The sequence below is a fragment of the Podarcis melisellensis genome, assembly GCF_964234715.1.
Source record: "Podarcis melisellensis genome assembly, chromosome: 10".
Lineage (NCBI taxonomy): Eukaryota > Metazoa > Chordata > Lepidosauria > Squamata > Lacertidae > Podarcis > Podarcis melisellensis.
Window position 1 is genome coordinate 76010499 of NC_138542.1, and position 17360 is coordinate 76027858.

A 17360-nucleotide genomic window follows, 5' to 3' on the forward strand; every position below is an offset into this window, starting at 1 on the left:
CTTGGAACTTCTTCAAACAAATCTTAATACTAAAGCGGCTTTAATTTTTATTGACGCGGAGAAAGCCTTTGACAACATTTCTTGGATGTTCATGAAGAAAAACTTGGAAGGGATGGGAGTGGGGCGGGGGTTTGAAAATGGAATAGAAGCAATTTATTCAGAACAAAAAGCTAAACTGATAGTAAACAATGTGGTGACAGAGGAGTTCAACATTGAAAAAGGGACACGGCAGGGGTGCCCCCTATCCCCCCTATTGTTTATCTCAGTCCTGGAGGTGCTTCTGAACATGATTAGAAAGGACCGGTTGGTGCAAGGAATTGAGGTCGGAGTGAAACAATATAAATTGAAAGCATTCGCAGATGATTTGGTACTAACATTACAGGAGCCAGTCTCTAGTACGAAAAGAGTGTTAAAATTAATCTCTGATTTTGGTCGGGTGGCGGGATTTAAACTAAACAAACAAAAGACTAAGGTTTTAGCAAAGAATTTGACAATCACAGAAACAGATGAGTTCCAGAAAGAAACAGAACTAAATGTGGTTAAAAAAGTAAAATACCTAGGGGTGTATCTGACCTCCAAAAACTTGAATTTGTTTAAGGACAATTATGAGAAATGTTGGGCAGAAATCAAAAGAGACTTGGAAACATGGTCAAGACTGAAACTTTCCTTGTTGGGGCGAATAGCAGCTATAAAGATGAATGTATTGCCTAAAATGTTATTCTTGTTCCAGGCCTTACAGATCGTGGACTAGGTGGGATGTTTTGGAAAATGGCAGAAGGATATTTCCAAGTTTGTCTGGCAGGGCAAAAAGCCCCGAATAAAGTTTAAAATTTTAACAGATGCGAAAGAAAGAGGGGGATTTGCCCTGCCAGACCTGAAGTTATATTATGAATCTGCAGCCTTCTGCTGGTTGAAGGATTGGATCCTGCTTGAGAACACCGACGTCCTAGATCTGGAAGGGTTTGATAACGCTTTTGGGTGGCATGCATATTTGTGGTATGACAAGGCTAAAGTTCACAAATTGTTTAAAAACCATATTGTCAGGAGAGCAATCTTGATGGTCTGGACAAAGTATAAAGACTTATTAGAGAGCAAGACTCCGAGGTGGCTTTCACCGGTGGAGGCCAAGGCACGCAAGAGACTTAATATGGAGGCCTATTGGCCCAAATACTGGGAAATAATTGAAAAAATTGGTGACAACTGGAGGTTGCAGAGCTTGGATAAAATAAAAAACAAGGTGCGAGATTGGTTACATTATGCTCAAATTCAGGAGGTATTTAAGGTGGATAAAAAGGTTGGGTTCCAGGTGGAAAAATCGAAACTAGAGACAGAACTGTTAGAACCAAAAGATAAATTACTTTCGAGAATGTACAACTTGCTGCTTAAGTGGAATACGCAGGACGAAACAGTCAAATCCGCCATGATAAAATGGGCACAGGATGTTGGGCACAACATCATGTTTGAAGACTGGGAAAGGTTATGGAACACCGGAATGAAATTTACGGCGTGTAGCGCCTTGAAAGAAAATATTATGAAAATGATATACCGGTGGTACATGACCCCAGTCAAGTTAGCTAAGATATATCACCTGTCTGACAATAAATGTTGGAAATGCAAAGAGGCGGAAGGGACATTTTTCCACCTCTGGTGGACATGTCCGAAGGTAAAGGCCTTCTGGGAGATGATCCATAATGAGTTAAAAAAGGTATTTAGATTTACCTTACCTAAGAAACCGGAGGCCTTCCTTCTGGGCATTGTGGACCAGAGAGTGTTAAAGAAGGATAAGACTTTCTTTATGTATGCTACTGTAGCAGCAAGGATCCTGATAGCAAAGTATTGGAAGACACAAGATTTGCCCACGCTGGAGGAATGGCAGACGCAGTTGATGGACTACATGGAATTGGCCGAGATGACTGGCAGAATCCGAGACATGGGCGAAGAAACAATCGAGGAGGACTGGAAAAAATTTAAGGACTATCTGCAAAAATACTATAAGTTGTATGAATGTTAAAAAATGCATTTTTTTTTAAGGAAAGTCCAGCTTCAGAAACAGTAAATTAAGGAAATGGAAATTAAGGCGCAAGGAGTCAGAGATAGAAAATGAAACAACTTTATTGTGTTAAAATTAAAACATATAAAAATTGGGTTACAGGACACAGGAAATGAGGTAACATGATAAATGAAAGATACATTAAGCTTGGAAATAAGTTAACAAATTGCTGAAGTTTGTATTATAAATAATGCAGGGTCGGGAGGATGTGGGGCAGTCCAGTAGATATGAAAAAAAGGATTATGGAAAAATGAAAATTGTATATTTCTTTTCTTTTCTTCTCATCTGTTTTTCTATCTGTCTCTCTATAATCTGTAAAACCAATAAAAATATATGTAAAAAGAAAAGAAAAGGCTGTATTCCAAGATCATGCTGCTTTATTAACGATGATTGAGGATTATGAAAGGTGGTGATGCATTACTATCATTTGATGACATTGCTTTTTCATTTCCAAAAATTTGGGAACATGGGTAGGAGGCGGGGGAATGTAGGAGATGTTAATATAAGAGAAGGGGCTAATGGAGCTTGATGTGCTCTCTTTCCCTTTGTTCTCTTCCCTGAAACCCAAACAGGACTTCCTTTCCTCCCACTCTGAAGAAGGTGATGGAGAAGACAGTCAAAACTTCAGGGGATGGGGCACCTTTCGTTTCATTAGGAATAGAAATTAAAATGTGTGAAATATGGAATATGCTTCATTGAATTAGCACACATAGCTCACATCGACTCCAAGAGAGGAGAAACCATTGAAAGGTATGGAGAGTGGGAAACGTTTCACTGATAGTGGAAAACATAGAACACATCAGCGGACTCACAAGGGCAAGAAAGGATTCCAATGCAGGGAGTGTGGGAAGAACTTCAGTCAGAGAGGACTCCTCAATATACATCAGCGGACTCACACAGGGGAAAAACCATTTAAATGCATGGAGTGCGGAAAAAGCTTTCGTCAGAGTGGACACTTAAGTGCACATCTACGGACTCACACGGGTGAAAAACCTTTTAAATGCATGGAGTGTGGAAAAAGCTTCAGTCGGAGTGGACACTTAAGTTCACATCTACGGACTCACACGGGAGAAAAACCATATAAATGTATGGAGTGTGGAAAGAGCTACAGTAAGAGTGGACACCTCAGTAAACATCACCAGACTCACACAGGGGAGAAACCATATGAATGCAGGGAGTGTGGGAAGAGCTTCAGTCAGAATGCAGACCTTAAATTACACCAGCGAACTCACACTGGTGAAAAACCATATAAATGTATGGAGTGCGGAAAGAGCTTCAGTCAGAGTGGACACCGCAATATGCATCAACGGACTCACACAGGGGAGAAACCATTTAAATGTATGGAGTGCGGAAAGAGCTTTAGTGATCGTGGAAACCTTAGAATACATCAACGGATTCACACAGGGGAAAAACCATTTAAATGTATGGAGTGTGAAAAGAGCTTTAGTGATAGTGGAAGCCTTAGAATACATCAACGGATTCACACAGGGGAGAAACCATATAAATGTATGGAATGTGGAAAGAGCTTCAGTTTCGATGCATGCCTTAGATCACATCAACTGACTCACACAGGGGAGAAAACATATGGGTGTATGGAGTGTGGAAAGAGCTTCAGTAGGAGTGGAACACTTAGAATACATCAACGGACTCACACAGGGGAAAAACCATTTAAATGCATTGAGTGTGGAAAGAGCTTCAGTCAAAATGGAAACCTTAAAACACATCAGCGGACTCACATCGGGGAGAAACCATATAAATGTATGGAATGTGGAAAGAGCTTCAGTTACCATTCAGGCCTTAGATCACATCAACGGACTCACACAGGCAGGGGGAAACCATATGAATGTATGGCGTGCGGGAAGAGCTTCAGTCAAAAAGGAGACCTTAAATTACACCAGCAGACTCACACAGGGGAGAATCCATTTAAATGCCTGGAGTGCGGAAAGAGCTTCAGTCAGAATGGAGACCTTAAAACACACCAACGGATTCACACAGGGGAGAAACCATATAAATGTATGGAATGTGGAAAGTGCTTTAGTATGAGTGGACACCTCAATATACATCAACGGACTCACACAGGGGAGAAACCATTTAAATGCATGGAGTGTGGAAAGTGCTTCAATCAGAGTGGAAACCTCCGTATACATCAACAGACTCACAAAGGGGAAAAACCATTTAAATGCATGGAGTGTGGAAAGGGCTTCAGGCGGAGTGCACACCTTAGAAGACATCAGCAGACACACAGAGGAGAAACCATTTAAATGTATGGACTGAGGAAGGAGCTTCAGTCAGAGTGGAACCCTTGATTTAGGTCAACAAGCTCACACAAAAGACAAACCTTATAAATATGAGGAAAGTAGATAGAGGTTCAGTCCTAGTGGAAGTTCTAACTCAATAGACTCACGGACAGGAAGAAATTTAGGAGTTGAAACCCTACAAACCATCAACAAACTCAGAGAGGAGAAGCAGTTTAAATGAAAAGATTGCAAAAAGTACTTTATTTATAATGGAGTATTTAAGGAACATCCAGGGACTCTCACATGGAAGAACCCATTTGCATGTCTGGAGTGTGGGACGTCTTCCTCTCAGAGTCCACTCTTTTCTTCACAGAAATGAACTCAGCAGGAAATCAGTCATTAACACATGTTGTGTATGTGAAGTTCTGGTATTTATGTGTAAAACTGTATAGTAATTAAATATTGAAGGCAATGTCAAACAACGTGATTATAATCTAATATTTAAAGTACCTTTCGACAGAGAAAGGGTGAGGGTTTATCTGGATTGCTGGTGGTCAGTGAGGATTAGGGCTGGGCGATATATTGTCCAAACTGGTTTCTAGCCCACATCGTGATAACCTTCCAAAAACAATGGATATGGCAACATACCACAGATCCCAGTGTGTGTTTCTGGGATGCTCATTTGCCCGGAAGTAGGCGGTAGAAAGCTTTTCTTCGTGATGCCCCTGCAGATGCAGAATTACCGATTTCCCCCCAAGACGACAGGAAGCGAAACACACACCTCCATTGCCATGTGTCCTTCCAGCCTTTTTCCTCCCTTGCTCCCTTCTGCCGGTTTGTGTGCCTGACTTAGATATCCTGTGTGCTGTATTTTTCTATTGCTGAAACTGGATTTGCTCTCAGGAGCCAAGTTTTGTGCCTCACTGGAGACCCAGTGAGAACTGTATGCTTTGAAAGCTCAGTAAACTATTACTGAAGAAGTCCTGCTGCCTCTGTGTGTGTTTTTGACCTCAGTGTGGGACTTGCTTTGCACGTGGCCCCTACCCTGCTGCTACTTGGCTCATGCCCTGGAGTTGCTCTACTCAAGCATGCAAGACGGTTCTTGCACCAAACTCTGTCACCCCCCCCCCACCGCATGATCTCCAAACATTGCTTCTTCACCCAAACGTCATCCCTGCCTCCTAAGCATTCTGAAGAAAACTGATAATACTGTAAGTTAATGGGTGATTTCCCCCCAAGCCTAATTGCAAGAGGGGAGCGGAGGGGCTGCAGGGACCAGGGAAGTCTCCTGGGAGGCCCATCTTCACCCCATGGGGCAACCCCAGAACTCCTGCTTATTCTGGGGTTTGGGGAAGATAGTACTTTTCCATAGTCCCAGAAGTTTTTATTCAGTCATGCTACTCGGGAGATTTCCTACCGGAGGACCACAGTGCTGTGGCTGCTGTTGTTGTCATGGACTGGCTGGTGAGGGGGGGGAGGCACCAGTTGGGGGACCCACAAGGGAAGAAGGCTCAGATCCTGTTGACTGGTGATGGGATGAGCAGAAAGTGGGATAAAAGGGAACTGCCATCAGCAAACTTTGCCCCCTCCCTGCTCCCTCCTAAGTCTAGATCATTTGTGAACAAGTTGAAAAGCCACAGGTCCCAATACTGGTCTTGAGGGGACTCCGCTTTCTGCTCCTCTCCTGTCCGTTTACTCTCTTGGTGTTTCAGAAGGAGGGCTGCCTCCAAATGGGGAGGCACATTTCTTCTAGGGATACATTTCTGGGGTCCTCAAGGTGCCCCCCAGCCTGGCTCCACTCAGCCAGGGCAGCTGCATTTTGTTTCGCTGCAGGTGAACTTTTCCTCTGAAACATAGGGTCTTAGAGGAACTTCATGGGGGGGGGATCAGTGAGAAGGAGCTTCTGGAGCCTGTGCTGCCCCTCCCCACCTGAAAACTTCCTGAGCCCCTCCCCTTTTCATTTCTATGACTGGGGGTCCCGCACAGCCCTCAGGGCACCTCAGTATCTTGGGGGGGGGAGAGCTATTTTGTTTGCTGAGGGCAGGGAAACAATCCTGTCTCATTGCGGGGTCTAAGGCTTTTAGGGAAGAGGCTCAGGTGGAGAAGCACTGAGGAGGAAAAAATCCTGGGGTGCTGATTTCCTCCACTGCCCAGCTCCCCAGGGGGCCACTGTTAGGATATAGTTGCAATCCACCTTAAAAGGGAGCAGCTGTTGTGTGTCACATGCCTATTTACTTCCAGCTTCTGCTGGGAACTTCCGTTTTGTATATAGCTTTTGTACTCTGGCTGTTTTCCTGGACACGGAGGCAAGCAGTCATGTTTTTCCTTGGTTCTGAACCTGCTGTGACCAGCTCCCCTCTCCCCTGGTCTCCTGGAGCACACAAAGAAACCCTGTTCAGACCCCATGATTCTGCACATGATATTAACAGGTGTTTGGGTTTTTTTGTCCCAACATGCATCCCTTTAATCTTGTTGACAATGAACTGTAAGTAAAGGTAAAGGTAAAGGTACCCCTGCCCGTACGGGCCAGTCTTGCCAGACTCTGGGGTTGTGCGCCCATCTCACTCAAGAGGCCAGGGGCCAGCGCTGTCTGGAGACACTTCCGGGTCACGTGGCCAGCGTGACATCGCTGCTCTGGTGAGCCAGAGCCGCACACGGAAATGCCGTTTACCTTCCCGCTGGTAAGCGGTCCCTATTTATCTACCTGCACCCAGAGGTGCTTTCGAACTGCTAGGTTGGCAGGCGCTGGGACCGAGCAGCGGGAGCGCACCCCGCCGCAGGGATTCGAACCACTGACCTTTCGATCGGCAAGTCCTAGGCGCTGAGGCTTTAACCCACAGCGCCACCTGCGTCCCTGAACTGTACTTATTGCCAATGAACTGTACTTATTGCCAATGAACTGTACTTATTGCCAATTCAGCCTGTTTGGAGAGATCTTTTTGGAGCTCCTTGCAATCCCTCTTTGTTTGAGCAACTCTGAACAATTTACAGCCTTCAGCTGAATGGAAGTGGGCAAGGAAGCCCCACACTCACTCTGGTTGGAGGAATAGAGTCAGTGACCCCTATACTCAAAGGCGATGGCCACTTCCGGAATCCAGGAAGGAATCACCCCACCCTGGTCACACGGAGCTGGGCTCACTTGCCAGAGCCACCTGGAGGGCATGACTACAATAGCCATCATCCCTGACCCCTGGTCTTGCTAGCTAGGGATGATGGGAGCTGTAGTCCAAAAGCAGCTGGAGACCCAAGTTTGGGAAACCCTGTTCTCCCTGAAGAACAAAGGGGGGTTCACTTGCACCAGAGCGTCAGGTGAACCCTGCAGGATCAGGCCCAAGGGGCCCCTGTCCTCCCAGGGGCCAAGCAGGGCAGCACTTGAGCAGCAGAGAAGGGGGGCTGCCTCCAACTGGGGAGGTGCATTTCTTCTAAGGACACATTTCTGGGGTCCCCACGGTGCGTCCCAGCCTGGCTCCACCCGGCCAGGGCAGCTAGTTTTTGTTTCACAGCAGGTTTCTCAATTCCAAAGACTCCTACTTTGTGACATATCTGTGACTTATCAATGATTCTGTTGGAAGAGTATTCTGGGAAATGGGCTCACTCGCTGAATCATCACCTTGTTGTGGTGAGTGGGCTTGCACCATCCCGATGGATTTCTGAGGTGTTCACAAAGTAAAGGAAGGACTGAACTCTGATTAATAAGAATACACACAGAGGGACCAGCTGGTTAAAGGGGTACAGGTCGGAGCTAAACAGTACAAATTGAGAGCATTTGCAAATGATCTGGTACTTACATTACAAGAGCCGGAATCTAGTACTAAAAGGGTCTTAGAAATAATTCAAGAGTTTGGTCAAGTAGCAGGATTTAAATTGAATAAGTTAAAAACTAAGGTCTTAGAAAAAAAACTTGACACTGATTGAAAGAGAGAGGTTCCAGAATGAAACAAGTTTGACTGTGTTTAAGAAAGTGAAATATTTGGGGATCAACATGACAACTAAAAATGGGAATTTATTTAAAGATAATTATGAAAAATGTTGGTTGGAAGTGAAAAAAGACTTAGAAATTTGGTCAAATTTGAAGCTTTCCTTGTTTGGTCGAATCACAGTTATAAAGATGAATGTATTGCCGAGAAAGCTGTTTTTGTTTCAAACATTGCAAATTGTGGACAAAATGGATTGTTTCTGGAAGTGGCAGAAAGATATTTCTAGATTTGTCTGGCAGGGCAAGAAGCCCAGAATAAAATTTAAGATTTTAACTGATGCAAAGGAAAGGGGGGGATTTGCCCTGCCAGACCTCAAACTGTATTATGAATCAGCAGCGTTCTGCTGGTTGAAAGACTGGCTGCTTCTTGAGAACACAGACATTATGGACTTGGAAGGTTTTAACAATTTTTTTGGGTGGCATGCATATCTGTGGTACGACAAGGTTAAAGCTCATAAAGCCTTTAAAAATCATATTGTCAGGAAAGCATTGTATAATGTTTGGATTAGATACAAAGATTTGTTGGAAAATAAAACTCCAAGGTGGTTGTCGCCAATGGAGGCGAAGGCTCTGAAAAAGCTTAATATGGAGTCCAAATGGCCGAAATATTGGGAAATTTTGGAACAAGAGGGGGACAAATTGAAATTGCAGAGTTTTGAGAAACTAAAAGATAAGGTGCGAGACTGGCTTCACTATTATCAAATAATGGAAGTTTATAAGATGGACAGGAAAATTACTTCCAGGTGGAAAAATCGAAACTGGAGACAGAACTGTTAGAACCTAAAACTAAGATTATTTCAAGAATGTATAACTTGCTGTTGAAATGGAACACTCAGGATGAAACAGTTAAATCTGCCATGATTAAATGGGCACAGGACATAGGTCATAACATTTTGTTTGCTGACTGGGAAAAATTGTGGACCACCGGTATGAAATTTACGGCATGTAATGCCCTAAGAGAGAATATTATGAAAATGATTTATAGGTGGTACATGACCCCAGTCAAGCTTGCTAAAATTTATCACCTATCTGATAACAAATGTTGGAAATGTAAAGAAACTGAGGGTACATTCTTTCACCTTTGGTGGACGTGCCCGAAGATTAAGGCTTTCTGGGAGATGATATATAATGAACTGGAAAAGGTATTTAAATATACCTTTCTTAAGAAACCAGAGGCCTTTCTCTTGGGCATAGTCGGCCAATTGGTATTAAAGAAAGATAGAACGTTTTTTATGTATGCGACAACAGCAGCAAGAATACTCATCGCAAAACACTGGAAGACGCAAGATTTACCCACTCTGGAAGATTGGCAGATGCAAGTAATAGACTATATGGAATTGGCAGAAATGACTGGCAGAATCCGAGACCTGGGAGAAGATCTGGTGGAAAAGGACTGGAAGAAATTTAAAGACTATCTGCAGAAACACTGCAAAGTTTATGAATGTTAAAAGGATGTTGGATATGAAAATAATATGGCATTCGTGATACAGTGTGAAAAAACATGCAAAAATGTAATAGAAAAAAGGTGAATGACAAAAGTTTTATTATGTCAAAGGTAAATAATATGTCAAGGGTATTTAAATATAAGGAGGAAAGATTGGAGACATAATAGAGTGATTTTAATAATTAGAAATGATTTTTGAAAGAGGGTTAGGATTTGCTGTATTTGATTGGATAAAGAGGAACACAAAAAAGGGAGGCGTGAGGAAGTCAAGAAAGAAAGTAAATCAAGGATGAATTTAAAAGCTGGAGTTTTTACCTCTTTTTAATTATTGTTAATTTTATTTCTTCTGTATGTTTTTTTTTCTTTGGATCTGCTTTATGTGCATAAAAACTTAATAAATATTTTTTTAAAAAAATGAAATAGTAAGGAGAGCAAAACAGCAGCCCTGTCTGACCCCCGTCAGCCCCCAGACTCCCCCAGTCACGTGGCAGGAGATTCTTCCTGAGCCCCCCCTCTGTGAGACGGGTATGACGTCATGGATGATCTAGTGATGATTCATATGATCCATTGGTGATCCCCATGATCCAAGCAGACTGGGCGAAAGAGCAGATCTCTAGGCCTGAATGAAAGGGGTCTGCGGTGATGGATTCTGGAGTCAAGAAATCCGCCCTTTCCAGTGATCTCTCCGGCTGGCCCGGAAAAGGCAGCGAGCAGGAATCCTCAGGGATCCCGACGGACAGACAGACTTGTCATGCTGCCAAAACACGAACTCGGACTCTCATCTGATTTCCATGCAGAACTCATTTTGTGACAGTTACAGATAGGTAGCCGTGTTGGTCTGCCACAGTCAAAACAAAAAATTCCTTCCAGTAGCACCTTAAAGACCAACTAAGTCAGTTCTTGGTATGAGCTTTCGTGTGCATGCATACTTCTTCAGATACACTGAAACAGAAGTTTCCAGACCCTTCTATATAGTGAGAAGGTGGGGAGGGGTATTGCTCAGAAGGGTGGTGGGAATGGGTGATTGGCAGATAGCTGTGATGAGCCTGTTGACGACTCTTAACGACTGCAATAGGTCTTACAGGAAAAAGCAAGGGGTGAGAGGGTGAAAAATGGCTTTGTCATGTATAATGAGATAAGAATCCAATGTCTTTGTTCAGACCTGGTCTCTCCGTGGTTTTAAGTTTGGTAATAAGTTGTAATTCAGCAGCTTCTCTTTCCAGTCTATTTCTGAAATTCCTTTGTAGTAAAACAGCTACTTTGAGATCTTGTATAGAATGTCCTGGGAGATTGAAGTGTTCTCCTACTGGTTTCTCTGTCTTGTGATTCCTGATGTCCGATTTATGTCCGTTTATTCTTTGGCGTAAGGTCTGGCCTGTTTGTCCAATATAGAGAGCTGAAGGACACTGTTGGCATTTGATGGCATACACAATGTTAGATGATGAGCAATTAAATAGTCCCGAGATGGTATGTGTGATGTTGTTAGGGCCAGTAATGGTGTTGTCCGGGTGTATGTGGCAGCAAAGTTGGCATCTGGGTTTATTGCAGGCTCTGGTGCCAGTGTCCGTGTTAGGTCTGGTTGTAGTATTATTGTGGGTTAGGAGTTGTTTAAGACTGGGTGGCTGTCTGTAGGCAATGAAAGGTCTTCCTCTCAGAGCTTGAGAAAGAGAACTGTCATTGTCCAGGAGAGGTTGTAGATCTCTGATGATGCGTTGTACTGTTTTAACTTGGGAGCTGTATGTGATGACTAGAGGTGTTCTGTTATTTTCTTTTTTGGGTCTGTCTTGCAGCAAGTTCTCTCTGGGTATCAGTCTGGCTCTGTTGATCTGTTGCCTAACTTCATCTGCTGGGTATTTTAGTTCTAAAAAGGTTTGCTGTAGATCTCTTAGGTGAGAGTCTCTGTCTGTAGAATTGGAACAGATGCGGCTGTAACGTAGTGCCTGGCTATATACAATGGACTGTTTGGTATGTTTGGGATGGTAGCTAGAGGCATGTAGATATGTTTGTCGGTCAGTTGGTTTACGGTATAAGGTGGTGTCTATGCGCCCATCCTGTATTTTTATAGTAGTGTCCAAAAAATGTATTTCTTGCATAGATTGATTCATAGTTAGGTTGATTGTGGGGTAAAAATCATTGAATTTCTGGTGGAAGGTGTCCAGGGTCTGTTGACCATGTGTCCAGATGATGAAAATATCGTCAATGTATCGCAGGTACAAGAGAGGTTTGAGTGGGTAGGAGTTTAGGAAACATTGTTCTAAATCTGCCATGAAGATGTTGGCATACTCTGGGGCCATGCGGGTGCATGGACTTGTCTGGACATGTTTGCCAAGGTTAACCCCTCCCCTTCGAACTGTATTCTGGGATGTGGTGGGAAAGTTTTAAAAGTCCTTGTCACCTGTTACGGCAAAAATCTGGGTGCGAGGCTGCTCTGCCACCCAGCTCATCGGACTCAGTCCGATGGGTCCCTGTGGAGGAAAATGAGCTCAGCCGGAGACAGGAGCAAACTGCAGAAGATCCAAGTTTATTGGCCAACAGGTTCAAGACGAGATTGAACAGTGAGAAAGGGGTGACATGAGTTTTTGAAACTTCCCTCCATGTCCCAGAATACAGTGCAAAACACGCCATGAATACATTAAAGAGAGGTTTGGTTACACAGATTACATCATGAATATATTAAAGGGAGGTTGGGTTACACAGATTAACATATGGAGGAGGGAGGGGGGAATATGCAGAGCTACACCGGATTAACATATGGAGGAGGGAGGGGGGAATATGCAGAGCTGGAGATATGCACAGATAAACACTTCCTGGGGATGAGAAAACAATGGTCTCAAATATGCATAGTCTGGCACCTGACATTGCCTGGAGGAAAGGCTGATCAGAGCAAACTGGCACGTTGATTTTCTATGAATTTTATAGATTTTAGTCCCTTTTGACATTGACAATTGGAAATAAATTGATATATTGTAGCGAAGAAGAAGGTGAAGAAGACATGCCCCCCCCTTCCGTAACAGTCCCCCATTCGGAGATAGATTTGCATTAAAGTTCTGTAAGAACTTGCAAATCTTTTCTCCGCACCCTAAATCTCGGTGAAGGTGGGGTGCCGTGTGAGTGGGAATAGGCCCTAATGGAAAAGGAGGTTGGTTGAGCAGGGCAACAAAGGAGGGAGCAACACGGACCAATACAATGTATGTTTATGTTATGTAGATATGCACTAAATAATAACTTTGTATCTACCGTACTAGATGTGTGGGTTTGTGCAAACCTGAAGGGGACTTGCAAATCATGCCTCTTAAGGCCATTTGCAAGTATAGTAGTGCAGATAGCTGGGTATAGGATATCGCATAAAGGAACACCTGTTGTATTTTGTTCAGTAGTGGTCTATGCTTTACATTTAGCAGGAAGGTCCACTATTGACTGGAAAAAAATGCAGTTCGCTTTGCCCCCCGCCATTTTGTGTTCTCAGGTGTCAAGGTAGCTCTTCTGTGGTCTCACGTGTCACAGTAGTGGCAATCCCTGGTGAATCCACTTAGGGCTTTCATATTAGCCATGTTGCCTGGCACCCATCACAGCTGGCACAGGTTTGGACACGTCCTGAGGGAAATATCTTTACCTTGGCCTTTCTGTGGGGTTTTATTTTAGAGGCTCTGGTCAACAGTCATGGGAAGTTGCTCACTTGCACTTAAAAGGACCAAAAGCTAATTGCAGCCTGGATACACATGCCCAATTCACACTGGGTCCAATTTGAATTTATCTTGCCCCATGGTTCTTAACTCTTCAAACCAATCTGTTAAAAGAAAACCATTCTTAAAAGGGGCACTTGTCCAAATAAGTCAATTTAACTCTATAAGGGATCATTCCTGCTAAATCAAGGCATATACACCTTCCTGAAGCTTCTCCTTGGTAAAGTGAGTTTTAACACATTTTAAAATGGGTAGGGAAGGTTGGCAGTGTGCCAGGTGGGACAGCGAAATGTGGTTATCTAAACATTGAACTACACAATAGCCTGATCCATTTGAAAGCATAAAATGTATGAAAATCCTCCATTGGGGTATAAGGAATAAGACAGTATACATTAAACATAAGACAATTACACACACACACACACACAAAAATTCTTCCCTTTGTGGAAATAACACTGTCAAACACATTTCAACATTCCTACATAATAACACATAATACACAACAAACTAATTAAATATCAGTTGAATATAAGAGTCAAAAAATGTCCTTGCAATTCAACTCCTCCCCTCTTTGTCAGCCCCACTTCCCCTTTGAAAGAAATTTGTTGTTGCAGGTAATAAGTCTCGTGGTAGCGAAGCTTTTCATTGGATCTGTAGTAACACACTTGTAGAAGTGATATCCTGTAAGGACAGGGTGGACTTAAAAGACACAGTTAAATAATAATAAAACACACACACAAACACACACACACAATGACCTATGAGGAACCAAAATAAATAAATGCTAAGACACAGAATTTTAAGAGATCTGAAGTAACAATGAAAATAAAAGAGTGTTTCTTGATGTGACAACATCGGCTAGAGTGTTAATAGCAAAATACTGGAAAATGACTTAATGGCAATGTAACTTTGTGCAAGTACCTTGAACTAAAATGACTTAATGGCAATGTAACTTTGTGCAAGTACCTTGAACTAGCCAAAATGACAGAATTAATAAGAAATGCTCAGGCAAAAGGTAAACAAATATCATTCCACAAACAATGTTTGGTTATGCTTCAATTAATTTCATAGACATCATGAAAAAACGGATTAAATAAATGGAAACAGATTATTTATAACTTTAAAGTGTCAAAGACACAAAGGGATGGAAGTCACTAATACAGCAGGGATTTCACAGAACAGAAAGAAAGTTAATACAGCAGGGATTTCACAGAACAGAAAGAAAGTTGTTGTGGGAGAAAAAAGGGACAAACACTTTGTTATCGGGGTTCACATATCCTGTTAAAAGGGAAAATTATTTCATGTGAGAAGCCTGTCAGGAAATGCTGTTCCTAAAATGCACACAAACAAAGTCTGTGATTTAAATCCCATTGAGGGGTGGAATTCTTTGATATTTACCTGTGAAAAGAATTTGGCATGTTAAGATTTCAAACTTGGGACACATTAAGGGTGATTTCTCTCAATGGTTCGTGGAATTCTTTGATATTTACCTGTGAAAAGAATTTGGCATGTTAAGATTTCAAACTTGGGACACATTAAGGGTGATTTCTCTCAATGGTTCCAAGTTTTACATAAACCTCCTTCCCCCCCCCACAGTTCCCCCTCCTTCCTCTCTCTCTCTCTCTCATTTCTTTTCCTATCTTTTTTTTTTTTTTTGCTGATCTAGTCTCTGTGCATGTGTGGAGTTCATGTCTCAGCAAACCTTTTATACTATTGAAATGTTGCATCTTTTGGCAAAATTAGAATTTGAATAAGGGAAGGGTAAGGAGTAGATTTTAAAAGAGGGTTAGATTTAAAACAAAAGAGAGAAACTCAGCAATTGAAGTATTCACCAACAAAGCTAGCAATTTCAGCCCAAGCAAAGCGACTGCTTCCTTTATGTACAGGAAAGGGCTAATATTCCTCTGGCCATTCGTGGAACAATGCCGCGCCCTTATATATGGGAAAAAATGGCCAGAGTCAGAATTCATAGGATTTTTTTTAATTTTTTTTTTTTTTTTTAACATTCTAAGTTTTTCGGCCTTACCATTTGCAGACAAAAATTTTCCTGCCCCTTTATTTACAGGATTGGTCAAGGCCCATATGTATTGGTCTGATTTTCAAATAGTAGACAAAATGATAAACAAAATTATAAACACTGTAATCACTCAAATGCTTGGTATTACCAGTTGTGCTTCAAAACATCACAGCTTCACCTCTCACCTTTTTAAAACTAAAGAGCAAAGCTAGGCTGAATTTCAACTCCATCACCACACCAGAATTTAAGAATTACCCTGCAATGCTTGCGGACACATGTCCTTCCACACAGCCACAAATTGGGAGAGTTGAAAGGGACCCTGGGGTCATCTAGTCCAACCCTCCAAAATAAAGGGTTCACAGCCAGATTTCACAGCAAGATTGGTACTACACACACATACTTATGTACACAGGCACTACTGGGGAAGAGAGCACAATCAGTGCTCCTATCATGTACTAAGGAAGAGGAAAATAAAAAATTCCCAACTTATACAGAACCCTTTAGCAGATCTTGAGATTAGTTTGAGTTTACTTCCTTAGACGTGCAAGTTCCTTAGAGTGCAAGTTCCTAGACAAATGATCTTTAGAGAAAGATTGAAGTGAACATTTTCTTAGTTAAAACAGCCATAGATTTGATTTAAAGGGAATACAAAAGTGACAATTTTCCTGAATTTGCAGAGGAATACTGTAGACTCACGATCTGAAAAGTTGCGGCAAAGCAAGAGGTGGGGTAAACATTTGCACCCTTCATTCTCATCTTGTCTTATTTAGGACTGATAAGGTCCAGCATAGCTTCCTTAAATTTAAAATTTTGAAGCAAGCTTGCAGTTTAAACTATGCGCGCTTAAGAAAGGCAGTCTGTCAGAGACAGAAGGAACAGACAACACACATAACAGACAACATGCAAACACACATATTCTCATATATGTATTAACACACAACACACATAACAGACAACATGTAAACATATATACTCTCATCCTTTAGTTGGTTATTGCAAGGAGTTGGGCTGCTTCCTTTAGCTTCATTAAGTGAAATTAGTAGGAAGGTCCCACATGGTTTTAAGAGCCTCCTTGCCTCTTCAAACACCACCAGTTAACCAGCCGGCCAACGCAATTCGGGCTTGGCGGGGGCGGTGCTGGCGGGCCAGATTTCAGAACAGAGGTCCTCTAATTTTTGTTTCGATAATAATTTGTGGCCAGGAATCGACTTCCAATACGTGATGACAAATTGTAGAGGAGAGTCAGGGTCCTTCCGGGACTGAGATGGCTTTCTAGAAGCCTTCCTCCCAGAGTGAGCCCGCTCGTGTTTGGAAGCCTGGGTACCCATTTTATGTTTCACGCGTGTCTAAGTGGAAAGGAAGAGAGGGAGAGGTCGGTAAGGATTGGTATATCTACGAGATTGGTAGACCTAATACAGGGAATTATAGTGAGCAGGAATTTATAGTAAAGAGGGTTTCAAGTCGCTTGGCAACTTTAGTAGGGTTTTTTAAAGAGCTCTAGCTATCCGGTATATTTCCTTCCTATTTTCCTTTTCTCAATATCCTGGGGTCCTTCTTCCACTCTGCCTGATCCCGCCCAATCCTCCCTGGGCTATCCCTCCTGGCAACCTCCTACCTATCGTTAGACTTCTCAGGAAAGGGGCCCTACTGGACGCCCGCGCCGTGCGGTGCCAGATCGGGTGATCCCTGGATAGGGTTCTGGGTCGAAAATCCCCCTTGCTTTCGGAAGCGGGCTCACAATAAGTGGCTCCGACCGATGCAGCTGGGATTAGGATAGAAAGCAAGACCACTTCCTGCCCCCTATGAAAGGACGCTCGGGAAGATCGGAAAAAGAGCTCTAACCCCTTGCTTTCAACTGAGATACCCGTTGCGGGGAGTCGTCTGTCTTTCAAGACGGGTCTCTCCGTCTTACTTCTCGGGCTCTCAATTGGTGCGGCTGGCCAGAGAATTATA

General features: G+C 42.8%; 2 protein-coding genes and 1 long non-coding RNA gene across 8 annotated transcripts in view; 1 reads left to right on the forward strand and 2 right to left on the reverse strand.

Annotated features, from left to right (window-relative positions):
* The window catches only part of LOC309378858, a 230243-nt gene extending 224669 nt beyond the window's left edge, over nt 1–5574 (reverse strand). Inside the window, exon 1 of the long non-coding RNA XR_014172210.1 lies at nt 5420–5574. This is a non-coding gene — a long non-coding RNA (uncharacterized lncRNA). The remainder of the gene's footprint in view (nt 1–5419) is intronic.
* The window catches only part of LOC309378660 (uncharacterized protein), a 116863-nt gene extending 111011 nt beyond the window's left edge, over nt 1–5852 (forward strand). For 4 of the 6 annotated variants that reach the window (XM_081927156.1, XM_081927159.1, XM_081927160.1 and 1 more), the window contains one exon: nt 2623–5269. In XM_081927156.1, the coding sequence (XP_081783282.1) occupies nt 2803–4311 (1509 nt within the window). In that variant the 5' untranslated portion in view covers nt 2623–2802 and the 3' untranslated portion in view covers nt 4312–5269. Of the gene's footprint in view, nt 1–2622; nt 5270–5717 lie in introns of those variants that run through there. The other 2 variants (XR_014172153.1, XM_081927157.1) reach the window with 2 other exon arrangements.
* LOC309378575 (uncharacterized protein) overlaps nt 1–17360 on the reverse strand; it is a 127133-nt gene that overhangs the window by 90703 nt on the left and 19070 nt on the right. The window lies entirely within an intron of this gene.